The sequence below is a fragment of the Brassica napus genome, chromosome C5 (assembly GCF_020379485.1).
Source record: "Brassica napus cultivar Da-Ae chromosome C5, Da-Ae, whole genome shotgun sequence".
Taxonomy (NCBI): domain Eukaryota; kingdom Viridiplantae; phylum Streptophyta; class Magnoliopsida; order Brassicales; family Brassicaceae; genus Brassica; species Brassica napus.
The window spans coordinates 26,678,057-26,694,920 of record NC_063448.1 but is presented as its reverse complement, the minus strand read 5'-3'; the positions used below and the strand labels follow the sequence as shown (position 1 = coordinate 26,694,920).

At 40.9% G+C, this 16,864-nt stretch overlaps 2 protein-coding genes across 4 annotated transcripts; one reads left to right on the top strand and one right to left on the bottom strand.

The window, feature by feature from the left end:
• Nucleotides 1-275: 275 nt before the first annotated feature.
• LOC106383400 (putative F-box protein At1g47730) lies at nt 276-6,080 on the top strand. The gene has a single exon (XM_048758766.1). It carries the CDS (start codon nt 1,198-1,200, stop codon nt 2,341-2,343), a length of 1,146 nt encoding a protein of 381 aa, XP_048614723.1. The 5' UTR covers nt 276-1,197; the 3' UTR covers nt 2,344-6,080.
• Nucleotides 6,081-10,533: 4,453 nt separating this feature from the next.
• On the bottom strand, nt 10,534-15,285 carry LOC106385098. 3 transcript variants are annotated; one of them, XR_007324238.1, is made up of 3 exons: nt 11,800-15,285; nt 11,397-11,688; nt 10,534-11,302 (listed from the first exon to the last, which is right to left on the bottom strand). XR_007324238.1 is itself a non-coding variant. In XM_048759102.1 (3 exons), the coding sequence occupies exons 2-3, from the start codon at nt 11,556-11,558 to the stop codon at nt 10,745-10,747; spliced, it is 720 nt and encodes a 239-aa protein (XP_048615059.1). In that variant the 5' UTR covers nt 11,559-11,688; nt 11,800-15,255; the 3' UTR covers nt 10,534-10,744. The 3 variants fall into 3 exon arrangements, 1 of the variants encoding a protein (XP_048615059.1); XM_048759102.1 differs by having other exon boundaries at nt 11,800-15,255; XR_007324237.1 differs by having other exon boundaries at nt 11,397-15,285.
• Nucleotides 15,286-16,864: the final 1,579 nt, after the last annotated feature.

Below are 16,864 nucleotides of genomic sequence, written 5' to 3'. Positions count from 1 at the left end.
TTTTTTTTATTAAGTTCCCTATTATATTGTCAAATAACATATATGATAAAGAAAATATTAATAAAACTGAAAATGAATATATTTTTTTATATATAATGTGATTTCATAAAAAGAAAAGTTTAGAAAAATACTCTTGATATTAAAGTAAAGAAATAATATTCTCTTTTAAAATCTATCGGTTATGTTTTATGTAACTTTCTACCTATCATCAATTTATTTTTATAATTTTATTTTGTAAATTAACACATACTAAATTACTAAAAATCAAAAATATATGAAAAACCAAACTAATTCAATGAATACAGTTAATACGAATTAGTTGAATTAGATTAGAAATAGTTATACTTTAATTTGACGGAATATATGTAATGCAGTATACCCACAAAATGAGTAACTAGACTCATCCAAATTTTTTATGCAAAGTCAAAAATTAAATTAAAAATAATATATATTTTTTATACTAATATTTTTATACATATAAATTATAGAACGACTCATCATGTTACTAAATAAATATGAAATTCTCAAATAATATTATAAATATATTAACCAACTATCAAAATTAAGTATTTTGTATAACTATATATATACATAAGGTCTTAAAGGACTACCATTGTTATATTTATTAATGTAACTTTGAATCATCAACAGTCTAGATTAGTTTTACTATTTGATTCTCAAAACAACATATATTAAATTGTACATAATTTTACTAAAATATTTTTTACAAATATAAGACAATAATCAAACTACATGAAAATAACAAAATTAATCAAAATATTAATCTTTGCAACAAAAATATTATAGTTCAATCGGAAAAATAAATGTTATCTAATATATCAAATAGTAACCAAACATTCGAGATACTATATATCCAAAATTATACGTCTAATTAAAATAACATATTGTTATTTGAAATAAACCATGAATATTGATTACTAACATAAGTGGCAGAATAATTATAAATAAAAAATAAAATATTAATAAATTATTATAATGTATTTACTTTATAATATTTATGTCTGTCCATGAGCACGGGAAAAATAAGGAGAGCGTATATATACATTAATAAGAAAAACAAGTGGAAATAAATTTTGTAACTAGAGTAACGATTTTGATCAAAAAATAAAAATAAAAAAAGCTAGAGGAACGATTTCGTTAAGAGAAGCAGCGAAAAAATTAGGGCTTTGGCCGAGGATGAAGCGAGGAGTAGAGAAGACCGAAGCAACTGAGAGAAAAAGAATAAGGAGACAATCTTCAACACCGTCCTTACCTCTCGATCTAACCTCGGAGATATTCTTACACCTGCCGGCAAAATATGTCGTGAGGTTTCGTTGTGTTTCGAAGCTTTGGTCGACAATTACTACCCAGCCATATTTCAAAAACACGTTCGAAGCTAGGTCGAACCTTCTACTCTTTTTCAAAGACGGTGATAAGCTCTTTGTTTTCTCGCTTTCTCAACAAAACCCTAATCCGAATGAGTCATATTTGCATTACTCTTCTCGGCCTATTGATAGTTACCATATGACATACCCAAAAAGCTGTTCCTTCACCTGTAAAACAGAATCAGTCCAAGGCTTGATCTGCTTCCGAAAAGCAGCAAAACTCACAGTATGGAACCCTACCATGAGAACGTTCTTAAATTTACCTACAGCGGACAAGAGCTGGAGGGTTATAGCATTCTTTTTAGGGTACGATCCAGTTGAGTGTAAGCACAAAGTAATGTGCATGCCTTCTGATGAAGCATCCGATGAAGCATCCGATGAAGCATCCGATGAATGTCGGGTTTTGATTTTGGGATCAGCCAAACAATCATGGAGAAAAATCAAAACCAACTATAAACATCGTCCTTTCAGTGGCTATCGCATGGGTGTCCATGGACAATGCATCAACGGTGTTTTATATTATCAAGCCATACTTGGTTCTGACCGGGCCATAATGAGCTTCAATGTAAGATCTGAAAAGTTGAGCGTGATAGCACTTCCATTGGAAGGATTTTGGAAGATGAAGTTGATACGTTATGGAAGAAAGTTAGCTTGTTTTGGTTCCAATGGGAATAGTATGTGGGTTTTGGAGGATGCAGAGAAACTTGAATGGTCGAATCATATATTTTTACATCTTTCTCACTATGAGCAGGGTTTGCAAAACTTCAAACTAGTGGGTATCACTGATGATGGTGAGTTAATCTACGTGCAAAGCACGGTATTCAAATCTTTTCCTATTATATATATTCATCCAACGAGAAAGACCTTTAGGAGAGTCGAATATAGAGGCATCGCGGAAGAAGATATTAGACAACGCAATGGATTTGGTGAAAGGAGTCTTCGAGGGCTCCAAGTTTAACCCCAATCATATTGAAACTCTATTGTCTTTGTGATTGTTTCTACTAGAAGCCGAGCCCCGCGCAAGCGCGGAGTTATAAGCACGGAGTTATTTGTGTATGTTGTTGTTGTTCAGTTTTACTTAGTGTTAGCGTTGTTAGTTATGTTGTTCTTACACTTGTGTTGGTGCGTGTAATTATTTGGCAAAGCAGAGGATAGGAGGTGGTGGAATTAGTAGGGCGGCAGTTGTTTGTTGTTGATTACGTGTAGGACGCTTTGTGAACGAAGACCAGTTGATACATATATATTTTTGGTATTTAGTTGTCTGCATCCCAATTCCCACCGAGGAACATATGATGGTGTGCTTGTGTCACTTTTTCTGGGGTTTTTGTTTTGTTTTGGTGGCTATTAGATTTTAGTTGGTTTCTTTGTTGCATTGTTTAACGTCGATGCCATGTAACTATCTGAACATGTTCTCATGCATGAAGCAAAAGACATTCTTATTTTCACGAAATGCATAGACCCATCAACGTTCCCCTTTATTTAAAAACCAAGTAACTCTTCTCCTGGTGGGAGATAGTTTGCAGATAATTAAAGACAACCAAAGTTGAAAGTAGGAAAAAACATACGAAAATAGTTATTTCATTGACACATAAGCTAAGTGGGGATGACGGTTTGATGGACTTGAAACAATCACTCACGTGCCTCTTTTCTTCGTTTTCAAAGCTTGGCATTGCTTCATCAACTTCTCCGGCTCTCCTGGGCACATGAACCGTGTAGCTAACAGTTTCTGCTGGTAGTATAGATTGGGAATCCACGTTTGGAGTTTTGTTGCTACTGGCAGTCTGAAACACAGTTGTACGTGTGTGTTATATTAGATGATGTTATTCTGTTAAATATATGCATGAAAGTACTATATTCAGCAGAAATTGTTTAGCATCAACATGTTTCTTGAGAAAAAATAGATGACCATCCCTAAATATTTTTTGGACTGGCCGTGTTGAACACCATGACAAACTGAGTTATATCATCTGAGTTCATAAGACCCCTAAAGGGGCCGCATCATCGTCAGTCATACAGTGCTTGTAGATATGAGAGGTTGGACTCCTGGATCTAGCATGACCTATATATAGCGAAGCCGTTCGTATCAGTTATGAGACGCTAGCGTTTTTGATGGTGTGCATAAAGAGGGGGAGATGAAGAGATAGATGGAGACTAAGAGTTCTATGGATTTGATTGGAGAAGTTTAGACAGTAGCGTCTGTGTATTGGAGGGGAGGCGCAGGATTGAGAAAACCATAGGTCTCAGTCGAAAACGAAGAGCTGATGACTTGTAGGCTTTTTAGGGTTAGTTTTATGGTTTATTAAGATAGGCTTAGGCTTTAATCAAATGTATAAGCTGATGTAATAGATGGGCTAGCGAGTTTAAAAAATAAGCCCACAAATCAATCAGCAAATAATAGAGAACGTGATTTGTAAATCATTTTATTTATTTGTGGGACATTATTAAACCGACCTTTATAAATATATATATTAGTTTCGGCAATCAATGTACAAAGTATCCTTTAGTTTAGTGGTATAAATGTTGGTGTTTATATGTCAATAACTCGGGTTCGAGCCATGGGTTTGACGTTTTATTTTTTCACTTTTTTTAAATGTGGGACCCACAAAATGCTGACGTGGCGCGCTGAGGAGCTTTGAAACTGGCTCATTATAATGTTTTTTAAATGTGGGACCCACAAAATGCTGACGTGGCGCGCTGAGGAGCTTTGAAACTGGCTCATTATAATGTTGATTTGTTTTCTTCTTTGGTTTTTAATGATTACATTTAGTTTATGACATTTTTGTAACAAACATGGCTTATTTGACTATATCCCGTCGTTTTATTAAAAAAGTTTTTTTTATGTGATCTAAAAAAGAGTAAAAGATTAACTAAATATAAATGCATAAGAGAACATTAAGAATGTGTATATACATTTTTGAATTCTAAGAGGTCAATCTGATCAAGAAGCTTGCAATTAAAAATTAAAAAGCTTACCATAAAGAAAGATCATGGATCAACTAATTACGAGAAGGATATATCATAAAGATGCTTACTTATAATTGTAAGAAATATATATGTATATGAATGAATATTTCTTTCCCATGATGTGGTCTTATGTTAATCTACTTCTTATTGAAATTATTAACCTTAATAATACTTGGTAACCAATAAAATTGGTAATTAAGGAAGTTTAGTTTCTAATGAAGACTAACTAATGGACAAGTAATTTTTTTCAAGAAATTGTTCGCTCAGGTGACTCATGAAAACATGTGTCATTATAAAAGAAAATATTTGAAATAAGTTCAATGCATCAAAAGAGAAAAGGAAAATGTATGAATGAATGATTCTAGAAGTCTAGACACTTTTCACTTACTCAACTTTGGTGGATGATTGAGATTACAGAATAAACTTGCCAAGAAAGAAAGATTTGGTGAGTAACTAATCAAAACTTGATGAGAAACTAAGTATGGAGAATTGATATATGGTGTTTTTGACATCAAAGAAAATATGTTTTCAAAGGTTTTTAAGTCTTTTATCTCTGTCTAGTCCTTTACGAGACATTTCAGGTCTGGAGTAGGTTGAATAGTAAAAGGAGGGTGCATAAAGAAAGATGTCATAATTGAAGTATTTTCCGCAGAACAGTCAAGCGGAGCAGTGAAACAGTTGATCCCACATGGAGCAACCGAGTGATTGTTCCCGACTTTTATGGAAACCTTCAAGATATTTCGTGATTTGCCCTAACTACCCTATATTTCCCTCTAACCTAGCGGCACCTCCATATAAAGACGCCATGCCATCTATCTCCCAATTTTTTTATGCTAGTTTTTGCAAGACAAATTTACTTTTGGAATTGCTTTGTAAGGGAGATGGCTCCATCTTTCTCACCATTGAGAAGATTATCCTGAACCCTACTCTATTTCTATTCAGTCATATCATGTATTATTCAGAATTAGCTTATGTGTTTGCTTGTGCTATGACCGAGTAGTGGATAGTTGATCTAGGGTGCTAGAGTGTAGATCGTAACTAAACATAGATAGGTTAATGTTCCTCTTGTCTTCATTCATATAGCGCTTAATTCTTTTGCTAATCTGATCACTTAGCATATAATTATAGGTTTAATTTGTGCATCAAAAGTGACATTGCTAGAACCTGCATGAATGAGCATTACATCCCTAGCCATGCGAAATGCTAGGGTGCATTGTGAACATATCGGACTTGTACATTAAAGTTCCCCATCAGATCTCAGACCAAGATACATCTTAGGCGCTGAGTCTGGTCGGTGAAAGGATCAGCTACACGGCAGTGTGTTGGTCTAACCGCGAGTTCAGAGTTCTAGACTCGTCCCTATATGAACTTGAATAATTGTTTGGCTTTGATTGGTGTCAGTCGTTTAATTCACCCTAGGTCGACTTCTTTTCAAATCAATTCAACATCCATAATTGATTTGTGTTCGGGTCGAAAACGGTTACGACGAAGTTAATGTCCAAATCTCCGCAAAAATCAGCATGAGCATTTTCTACGAAAGTGATTCTTCGTAAAAAATATCTTTACAAAGAGTCTTGCGTAAAATCTTTTTCTAATCTCGATCGAACCAAATATCGATTGTCCCAAGGCAACAGACACGTATCCAAACCGGCCACGGACAAGCTCGAGTATGGCAATCGGACCACGCACAAGCCAAGCTCGGTCGCTACGTAGCGACCGAGCACGCATACGGCTTGGTCGCTACGTAGGGACACGTAGCCACCGAGCACACACACGACTCGGTCGCTATGTAGCGACCGAGCTTGGCTCGAGCTCCCGTGAGCCATGGCTAAACCATTCTTTTTTTCTCATCACTCGAGTCATCAGTCAAGCTTTACGATAAAAACCGCGGGAAGTTTGTTTTTATCGAAGAAACCGTAATAAACGTTTCGAGTCAAAGACGGCCCAATGAGACCTAAAACGTAGCTCGAAGCCCACTTACGATTTCTTAACCAAAGACCCATAAGCCTTATGACGGTTTATGCTTGGTTTGTAAGGCGAGATTAATATCAAGTTTCCGCGGAAAAATGTAAAGTTTCCGAAGATAATCACGAAGATCGGGAAAATTGGAGTATCTCCATTTTTGAGCTATGACGGCTTAAGGGCAGAAGGGGAAAGGCGCAAACCAACCTAGGAGCAAGTATATAAGGAGTCCTAGGCGAGAGGCAAAAGGGGGATTGGAGACACAGCAAAAAACTTAGCACTTAGAGCAATTTAGGAAATTTTCCGTTTTTGTTATTCGAGCTGCGACTCAATTAGGTTTAGCAGCTTTAGGGTTTTAGAACTAGGAATATCGCCGACAGTTCTCGCAGCCCGGACTCTTACCTTGTTGTAACGCTCAAACGCGAATTCAGAATAAGATCTACTTTTCTGTCTTTTCGATTTCTCATATTTTACCGTTTTTATTTTGTGTCCTGATTGCTTGGCGTGTGGTATTAGCAGATATCAGGGACCTCTGGGAAACTAGGGTTCTCCTACTTTCCTTATTTAAATGGAAATCGACAGTGTGAGTTTCGGTTCCCACAGTTTGGCGTTAGAAGGAGGGGGGGTACAGATCAATCTAACTCTCAGCCATAACACGCTCGATAAGACATGTCAACTGACAACACGAATAACATGTAAACTCCTCTCAACGGAGGAGGCAAAGACAATCAAAACACTCCGGAAGTGACCGTCTCCGCGGCCAACGCAACTGCTAACGCCGCGACGCTCGAGGAGTTCAAAAAGATGTTCTCTGCCTACGAAAAGAGGTCGGAAGAACATGACAAACTCGTGAATACCTTGAAAAAAAAGATCCAAACCTTAATGGCAAGGACCCGTATAGTCCTCCCCCGCGGATCTATGAAAATCTGCGGAAGAAAACTCGACTTCACAACCCCACTCGACAGGCCTGGAACATCGCGGGAACGTCCTTCTGGACAGAACCCCAGCGAAACATCCCCTGCCGCGAAACGGAACTCTGAAAGTCCTCTACCCCCTGCAAAGGACACAGAGGTCGATGAAGTCGAGCATATCGACTTGGATCCCAGCGACATCACCAACGATACCGAGGAGGACGCTGACAGACATCCAAGACGAACCAGAAGTCGATCGGCTCGGGAGGGCTCCCCGTTCGAAAAACCAATGACGGAAGAGGAGGAAAACCTCTACTGGATCAAACAGGAGGATCTGGCCGAGAAACAGGCCGAGATTACTCGAAGCAAACGTCGACAAGCTCGAAAATCTGCTGGCGAGAAATCGGACATACGCGACCTTCGCGACTACATAACCAAAACTGCAGCGGAAGTAAGGGCCGTGAAATCCAAGATCTATCACGCTACCAGCGCTGCCCTAGAGATCGACAGGCTGCTCGAGGGGGCTCGGAAGACACCCTTCACCGCTCGCATCTCTGATACGAGGGTATCTGACCCATGAAAAATCAAAGTACCAGAGTACGATGGTACGACTGATCCTAAAGTGCACCTTCAGGCTTTCCACATCACGATGGGAAGGGCCAGACTGAAGGATAGTGAAAAGGACGCCGGCTACTGCCGTCTGTTCGTCGAAAATCTGGAAGGAGCGGCGCTCGAATGGTTTGCACGCCTTAAGCGAAACTCCATTGGAAGTTTCTGACAGCTCGCGTCGGAATTTCTCAAACAATACTCTATGTTCATAGATAGAGAAACATCCGATGTCGACCTCTGGAGTCTGTCCCAGAGGGAAGACGAACCCATCCGCGAGTTCATAAGCCGGTTCAAGCTGGTTATGTCAAGGGTTAGCGGGATAAGCGACAAGGTGGCCATAGACGCACTCAGAAAAACGCTCTGGTACTAGTCGAAATTCAGAAAATGGATAACCCTCGACAAACTACGGACGATCCAAGACGCCCTCCACAAGGCAACAGACTACATCATAATCGAAGAGGAAACAAAAATTTTATCACAGAAGCATAAACCGACAAAGCCGTCCTCGAAAAATGTAGACCAAAGGACGAAAAAGAAAAGCTCTCGTAACGATAAGTACGTCCATCACGAGGGGGAAGAACTCCAAGGGGCGCATAACTACGCAATCAATTCGGATCAAGGCCGAACCACGGGTAATACGTGGACTCGCAATCAAGGATAAGACGAAAGCACCTTCTGGGAGTTCCACCAGACCCGAGGGCACTCCATGACTAACTGCAAAGTCCTGGGAGCGAGATTGGCCGCGAAGCTACTAGCTGGAGAGCTCTCCGAAGTAACCAGCGTAAAAGATCTCATCCTCGAGACCGATCGCCCTCCAAAGACGGACAGGAATCCGCCCGTGGAGAATCCCCCTCAAAGAAACCAATCAGGGGATAAACGCGGAAGAAGACCAGACGACAAAGGAAACGATAGCATTCGTCGCAGAGTCAACATGATCATCGGAGGATCGCAGTATTGCAACGACACGGTCTCGGCCATCAAGGCTTACCAGCGAAAGTCCGAATCAAGTGCAAACTGGCCTACATGGTCTCCTCCCCGAGATGGTCAAAACAACTCGATAACTTTCACGAGAGACGAAGCTGCCGGAATCAATCAACCTCACTGCGATCCACTCGTCATAGATCTTGTCATACGAGATCTGGAAGTTGCGAGAGTCCTCATCGACACGGGAAGCACAGTTAATGTTAGCTTCCGTGACACTCTCAAACGGATGAACATCGAACTCGGGGAAGTTACCCCAACGCGAAAACCGCTGACTGGTTTTTCAGGCGAAGTATCGATGACTCTCGAATCGATCCAGCTACCAGTCATGGCCAAGAAAATCACAAATCGTCGATTTCGCGGTGGTCGATAATTCTGCCATCTACAACGTGATCATGGGAACCCCATGGCTTAACGCCATGAAAGCCGTTCCGTCTACATATCACCTCGGCGTCAAATTCCCGACCTAGAGCGGGATCGCAGCCATCTGGGGTTGTCTGAAAAAGTCGCGGCTTTCTCGCAGAGCATAAGTTAAGACAAATCACGACCACCGCGATGACAACTCGCAAACGCGCGAAGTTAACTCAGCCTTCGGCCGAAAACACTTCAAAGAAAGACAATTCGACATCGTCTGCCGAAGCGAACGCTTCGGACATCGAAACTCAGCACGATTCTGAAATCAACGCTATGACTTAACCGGAAAACCCGGACAAAAACGTTGACCCTGGCACAGTCTCCACGATTAAGGCGGCAGCACGGCAACAACCACCGAGTAAGAACACTCGCGGCATAAAACAGAACTACGAGATGGCTTGATCCTCGAAAGAGGTACGTAGGCAGCTCGTCGAAAGACGAGTTCAGCTATCCCCCTCTCTAAAATGGGGGGGGGGGGGAAGTGGGTACGTATACTCGTATACTCCCACGTTTTAAAAGATTCACCATTTTAATCGATCATTTTTTTTTTAAAATAAATTTTTATTACAATACGCATTTTTTCGAATTCTTACGCTTCAGCTACGCAAAAAGTCTCAGGACACGCTTAAAAATAAAATTCTACAAACATTAGACTCTTGTCAAATGGCCTTATCTGGCACAAATCACAAAAGCCTTCATTCTTCAACACCTAAAACATATGTATAGTCTTTGAAACAACAGCGAGACGTCGCCAAGTTAAATTCGAAATTCTGCAAACAACTGTCCGAACGCGACCATAAAAATCTCAACGAGTATTTACACCCCGCTCGTCGATTGGCCCCGACGAACACACCAGCCGTCTTAAAAAAACGTAACCTGATCATTCTTCTGATCCTCAAACATCCAACACAAGGATAATAGCGCGCTATAAAAAAAAATCTGAAATTTTGGTCTAGCACTCCTGTTGGCTTAAAAATTGTCTCTGGAGAGATGCTCGAGAACCTATCGCGGGCTTTAAATCGGTACGAATCATGTTAAAATCGCAACAGGAAAATCGATAGCCGGCTAGTCACCGCATAAAACCTTAAAACCGAAAGTAAACCTAGGTATTGCCCTAAACCCAGTGCACTGGTCTCTAACATCTCAAGACATGATATCTAAAAATGATACGAGATCCTAAACCATGTCTCTCCGTCCATATCTTAACGTTCACGAAAACTTCGTAAAAGTAAACAAGCGACTTTTACGAAAAATCACATCTCAAGCGAACCACCAGATTGAACATCTCGTTATTTCACAGAATAAGGTACTTCAATAAATATTCATCATATATATAAAATCGCAGAGTGGTAGGGATTCAAAGCCACCAACGACCAGTCCCGATAAAAAATGGCCAAATGGCCCACACAAAGTCTCAGCATAAAGGCCACACTCGGCTAGATACAGATAATAAAGGCCACGCGGCCATAAACACAAGATAAGGGAAAATCGCTCCCCGACAAACACCGACTTCGATACTCACAAATCAAAGTTAAAATTTCCAGACAAGGAAGCTCTGAATGCATCCGCGGGATAGTTCACTTCCTCATCGTCACCAGCAACCTCAGTCGCGACCTCCTCCATATCAGGAGAAACCGGGATGGGATCCCAGAATCCCTGGATCTTTGCATCGATCGGGGGAATAAGCGCCTCAGCGTGGGCATGGTCCTTCATGCCATCTTTCATGTCCCTCATCTCCTCCTCGAAAACGAAGTCGTCCGCCTGCGTCTTCCAAAGGGTGCCAACTGAGCCGCGACACTCGCGAAAATCGCCCACCAAGGAATAAGCATCCTTGAGGTTTCCATACTCAGTTTTGAACTGAGAGGCACGGTTCCTCATCACTCCGACGATCTCTCTCCTACCCTTCCTTTCCACGCGACGAACAGCCTTCTCGTGGTCCCTGGCGAGTTTCGAATCTCGCTCCAAAACCTCGTTTTGCATACGAGGAAGGTCCTTTTCCGCTTTCTCCGCCTTGAAGCGATAGACCATGGACTCCCTATGGCTCGCCTCAAGAGCTGAGCCAAGCAATTTCAGACCCTGCAAAAATGACCAACGCGTTTAAAAAAAAAAAAAAAATGAAAAAGCGCATGATCCTATCCGCAAAATTTCTTTAAAAAAAATAGCAACTAACCCCATTGATTATACGAGATCCTTCCGCGACTATCTTAGACCTTCCCATTTCATCCACCGATGAGGGAGGATTGAAACACGAGGGTAGACCGAACGATGGCTCATGACAGGGAACGACTTCTCGATAGGAGGAGTAATCGAACCATATATCGCTGTCCACCATGCCGCATTTTCGGCTGGATCTATCGAGTGAGGCACGAACTCGACCTCCGGAACAAGAATCTCGTCATGAACATCTTCGAACGAAGAACCGCGAGAGGTACCTCTTTTCGAAGCTTCTTTTTGCTAGACATCTTGTAAAATTCAAGAAAACAAGAAGAAAGAGAGAAAGAGGAAGAGGGAAATTTTTTCAAAAAAAAAACTTCTTCTGAGAATAAGCAAGTGAAAAATTATGAAGAAGTTACCTTCCTTCTTTTAGGCATAGGAAGTTACTATTTTCCCGCGGACTTTTGGATATAAACTTCGCCCAAATACGCCAACTTGGCTAAACTCACCATACCGCAAGATAGTATCTCATTGGAAATCCACAATTCTAACAGGCTGGGGGGCTAACTGTTGGGGTCGAAAACGGTTACGATGAAGTTAATGTCCAAATCTCCGCAAAAATCAGCATGAGCATTTTCTATGAAAGTGATTCTTCGTAAAAAATATCTTTACAAAGAGCCTTGCGGTAAAATCTTTTTCTAATCTCGATCAAACCAAATATCGATTGTCACAAGGAAACGGACACGTATCCAAACCGGCCACGGACAAGCTCGAGTATGGCAATCGGACCACGCACAAACAAGCTCGGTCGATACGTAGCGATCGAGCACGCACACGGCTCGGTCGCTACGTAGCGACCGAGCACGCATACGGCTCAGTCTCTACGTAGCGACCGAGCTCAAGCCGAAGCTCGGTCGCTATGTTACAGGCTGGGATTCAGCACTGTACTGTGGCTTGACTGAAGTTGGTTTTTGGGATGATCCGGTATAGATTATGACCAGGCGTGGATGGTTTCTGGTGCTTGCGATTTGTACCTGAAATAAGATGAAGATTTTTATGAGATTTTATTGTTTTTATATGAATAAAACAGAAACAAAAACAATATGAAATAAGAAAAAAAACTAAAAGGGATAAAGGAGAGAATGGTTGATGGATAGATGTATGATGATGGAAGATGGATAGATGATGTTGGATAGATGCTGATTGACTCTCTCAATCCGTGGGTTTGATTGACTCTCTCAATCTGGAATAACACTGGCTGATGAATCACACAACAACCTATGCTAAACGAATCAATAGGAACACAAGAATCACTCAAAGTATTCTAAAGACAGATTTTTATTCAAAGACTCTCTTTGATAAAAACAAAGTAAACTGATTTATTTCTTGAAAGGTGATTTTTACAAAGCATTGGAGTGAGCTTATATAGGTCGTGGCCCTTGCTCAGAATAACAAAAGAAAGGAAATAAAATCAAACATAAAGAAAAACTAGCTGTGTTGGAGGATTTTTGGGGCTCCAATGGCTTGATTCAAGGGCTGAGATGATGGCTTTGTATCTGGACGGTTTAAGGCTGTAAGTGAGCTTCTTGGGAACTTCTTTACTTCAGAAATATGGATAGAAATCGTGCCAATCTTGATGGGAAAAGAGCTGTTGAGAATTGATGGTTTTTGACTCCAGAAATGGCAAGTATGGTCTTGATTGATTCTGAATAATCTGATGGATGCTGGTGCATTGTAAGAACGTCTCTGACTCTCCTGGATGTTTGGATTGGTCTCCTGAATGGTTAGATGTCTCTCCTGGTCGCCAATGTCTGGTTTGCAATTGATTAAACCCATGAGTTTCCAAATAAGGCAGGTGAAGCACTGGTTTGATCCGGTTTGGGAAATGGGCCATAACTCCATATTTCCATGGACTTTTCTCCTCATTCTTGGCTTGTTTAAAATCTAAGAGTTCCATCTTGAAGTCCATGCTTTGGTTTGGGTCGGAAATCTTCTTCATTGGGCTTGAAACAACTTCTAAACTCTGATACTCGCAGATGGACGGGCTGGATAACCTCCAGTTTGTAAAATTCATATCTTCCTGCTCCGAGAGGCTTTGAAGATGATTCCAATTTTGGTTGACTCCTTGTTGAGTGTAGAATGCATGAAAATTAATTTCATGGAAAAATTCCTCCTGGTTAGTAATATACGCCATTTTGACTGAGAACATATCTTGGTTGGTCCTTTGGTTAGCTGATTGGTGCAACTGGTTGGCTCCTGGTTCAGCTACTGATTTGATGGCCGCACCATACCCTCTCCCTTGAAAAATTTTCAACCTCAAAACTGGATAACCTGCATCAAGATAGAGCAAGTCAGGTTTCATCCTCCTTTGAGATTCTAGGGCCTTACCTTGGTATTTGATTGGTTTGATCTCTGATGGCACATCTGGTGGTTCTCCTTTGAGTAGGAACGACAGAACTACTCCTCTGTTTTGGTTTGACACTCTGATGGGTGGTTCTTGATCTCCTGGGTCGTATGGAATCAAGGTGTGGCTGTTGACAATTTCTTGTTTTCGCTTGGCATGTAAACACCTTGTACTCTCCTTGTGGGGATCATCCATATGATCTTTAGTATCTGTTCCTGAAATAAATTCAACACTTTTGCCAAGAAACAAGTGCATTATATATGAGTTTGAAAATTTATAAATAGAAAAATTTAAATTCAGATTTACCCAAATATTTTCAGCAAGTTGAAGAATGATTTGCTCTTTGGCAGCTTGTGTGCTCTCATTGTTTCTTGTAACTTCTTCAACGTTTTGTGGACAAGTCAGGAGCTGTCCCTGGTTCTCTTTAAACCTCTCAGTATTGTTTGGTAGTTCATCTTCTTGCTTTATACCTGGGTCAAAACTCTTTGGCAAAGACAAGTGCATAAATCCAGAATTTGAAAGTTCTAAAGGAACAAGACTATCACTTGTTTTACTTGGCTCTGGTTTCAACTCTAGTGATGTGCATCCTAATAACTTTATAGATAGACAATTTACAGCAAAGTGTCCCCTCTTATGACATATATAACATGTCTGATTTTTAATATTTTTAGAATTAGAGGGCTTACTTTGATTTGATGATGCTTGTGGCTTTTGCAAACTTTGTACCATAGCTTCATCTTCAGTTTGGGGTCCCCACTCTTAAGAACAACTACAGCCTTCTTTCTCTCTGGTTGTAAAGCTCCTTTTGGATATGAGAATGTGTCTGGCACCTTTGTCAACTGGAGTGAACTTAGCTGTGAACCCTCTTGCTTCTTGACAGTTTTCTTCTCTACATCCGGTTCCATCTTTTGTGGGCTGTGATGATGATTAGCTTGCTTGCTTCCAGCTTTAAAGATTGTAGGGTTGCTGAGAGCATAGACTGCATGATCAGCACACATACGGGATGTATCTGGATCTTGTTTCACAAACTCTTCAAGAATCACTGATTTGAAACTCTCCCAAGTAAGATCCGGTTCTCTGTAGCACCATTGAGCAAACTGCTCTTTTTCCCACCATGCTAGAGCAGGTCCAGTGAGTGTCTTGGTGGCATATGACAGCTTCACCTCTTCTTGAACATGGTGACTCTGGAACAAGGTTTCCATTTCCTCCTCCCGCTTTAGGTAACTTTCACCTCTTTGGCCATAACCTGAAAAGTATGTGGAGTGTGCTTCAAGCTCAGTAACATTTCTTCCGGCCTCACTTTCAACTTCTCCCTCTTCAGCCAAGACAAGTGTAACATTTCTTCCAGCCTCACTTATGGCTTCCTCCTCATGTTCTGAGTTAGTACCAAAGCTATCATGTGGCTCATCTTCTCGGTTCCATGTCTCTTGATGTTAAGAGTTTTCAAGGCTCCTAAGACAAATGTTGTAGTATAGTGATTGTAACCAGTTCTGAGGGATATCAAAGCACTGAGAATGCAAGTACTCACTTAATCTAAGTGCAACCAATGATTTAGATGGGTTTTAAACTACTACTAATACTAGAAAGCAATAACAAAATGATACTTTCTTGACAAAGGGAAAAGAGAACTCATGGGCATAGGGATTAGGCCTTGGGTGATCAAGTATCGAACTAAGGATGACAAATGATCAATCAAACTATCAACCTTAAGCCTAGACACAATTCTAAGCAAGCTCTATGTCTAGATAAATGCTCATTTGCTAACATATCTCAAACATCAAATGTCTTTGGTTGAATAATATGAAAGCAATCATTACTAACAAATCTATTAGCTATCTTAGCACCTTTAACAACAAATGTCTTTGGCAAAGTATACTAAAAGCCTAGGAGAGTTGTCTCAGGCATTTCATCAAACACCTTTCGGGTGGGAAATGCCTATTGATCAACTTTTGAGTGGCCAACTCAGAAGATACATTAGGAATACTCTACTAGCAAGGAACAAGAATGATCTACACTAAAACATCCTAGAACTAACCTAATCACCCTTAATCTCCCTAACCCATGAATTCAAAAGGTAATTACTCACTAATCTCCATGATTCCTCTTAAACCCATATTGGATTTCAGATTAATCATGTAGAGAAATAGATAAGAAATCAACAAGAACACAAGATAAAAGCAATGAAATCTGAATCAAAAGAAGTTTTTACTAGTTCTTCTCCAGAAAAGAGATTGTTTTTTCTTTGGTCGCTCTCCCAGTACTTAACTTAGGTTTAGGCAATCTAAAAACAATAAAAAAAATGACCAAAAGGCCCCTGAAATAACATAAAAATAGTCCAATCAAACCCGCGGAGCGACCTAGCATAGTCGCTCCCAGGAGGTCGCCGACGCGTTTCTTCGTGTCTCGCCCCGTCAAAACGCGAGCGACTTGAGCTGGTCGCTCTGGCTGGTCGCTCTGTCTGGGAGCGACCTTGGTAGGTCGCTCTGAGGTGTCGCTCCAGGATGCTCGATTTTGGTGTCTCCGGACGAGAGGACGCGAGCGACCATGGTGTGTCGCTCCAACAAGTCGCTCCGGACTTCGGGAGCGACTTCAGTGGGTCGCTCTGAGAGGTTGCTCCGGGCTTCGTTTTTTGACATCTCGCCATGGAAACGCGAGCGACCTCGGAGCGTCGCTCTGGCAAGTCGCTCTGAGAGAGGTGTCTCATGATAAAAGCGCGAGCGACCTCTCCATGTCGCTCTGGCTGGATCGCTCCGGGATGTGTGTCACAACGACTTCACGGCGTCGCTCCGGTGAGGTCGCTCTGGTGCGCTGCTCGTCCGTTGATCGCTTTAAACACTTCTTTTGAGCTCCAAATGCACCCAAATGCCTCCAAGAATCCATGTGGTACTCCAATACCTGATAAAGACTCATGTATGCAAAATGCAACCTAAACATGGCTAAATCCTAGTCTATATGATCAAAATGCACATGGGTGAATGGATAAAACAATGTAAATATGCAAGATATCAACTCCCCCAAACTTATTCTTTTACTTGTCCTCAAGTGAACTTTCTAGAATTCATAGGGAGAGAGGTTTGAAG

Bases quoted from the DNA above. Each gene is read 5' to 3' on its own strand.
- LOC106383400 (XM_048758766.1), top strand. From the start codon at position 1,198: ATGAAGCGAGGAGTAGAGAAGACCGAAGCAACTGAGAGAAAAAGAATA.
- LOC106385098 (XM_048759102.1), bottom strand. From the start codon at position 11,558: ATGGTGGACAGCGATATATGGTTCGATTACTCCTCCTATCGAGAAGTC. The intron at 11,303-11,396 runs GTTAGTTGCTAT...TCATTTTTGCAG, and splicing joins GATCTCGTATAATCAATGGG to GGTCTGAAATTGCTTGGCTC.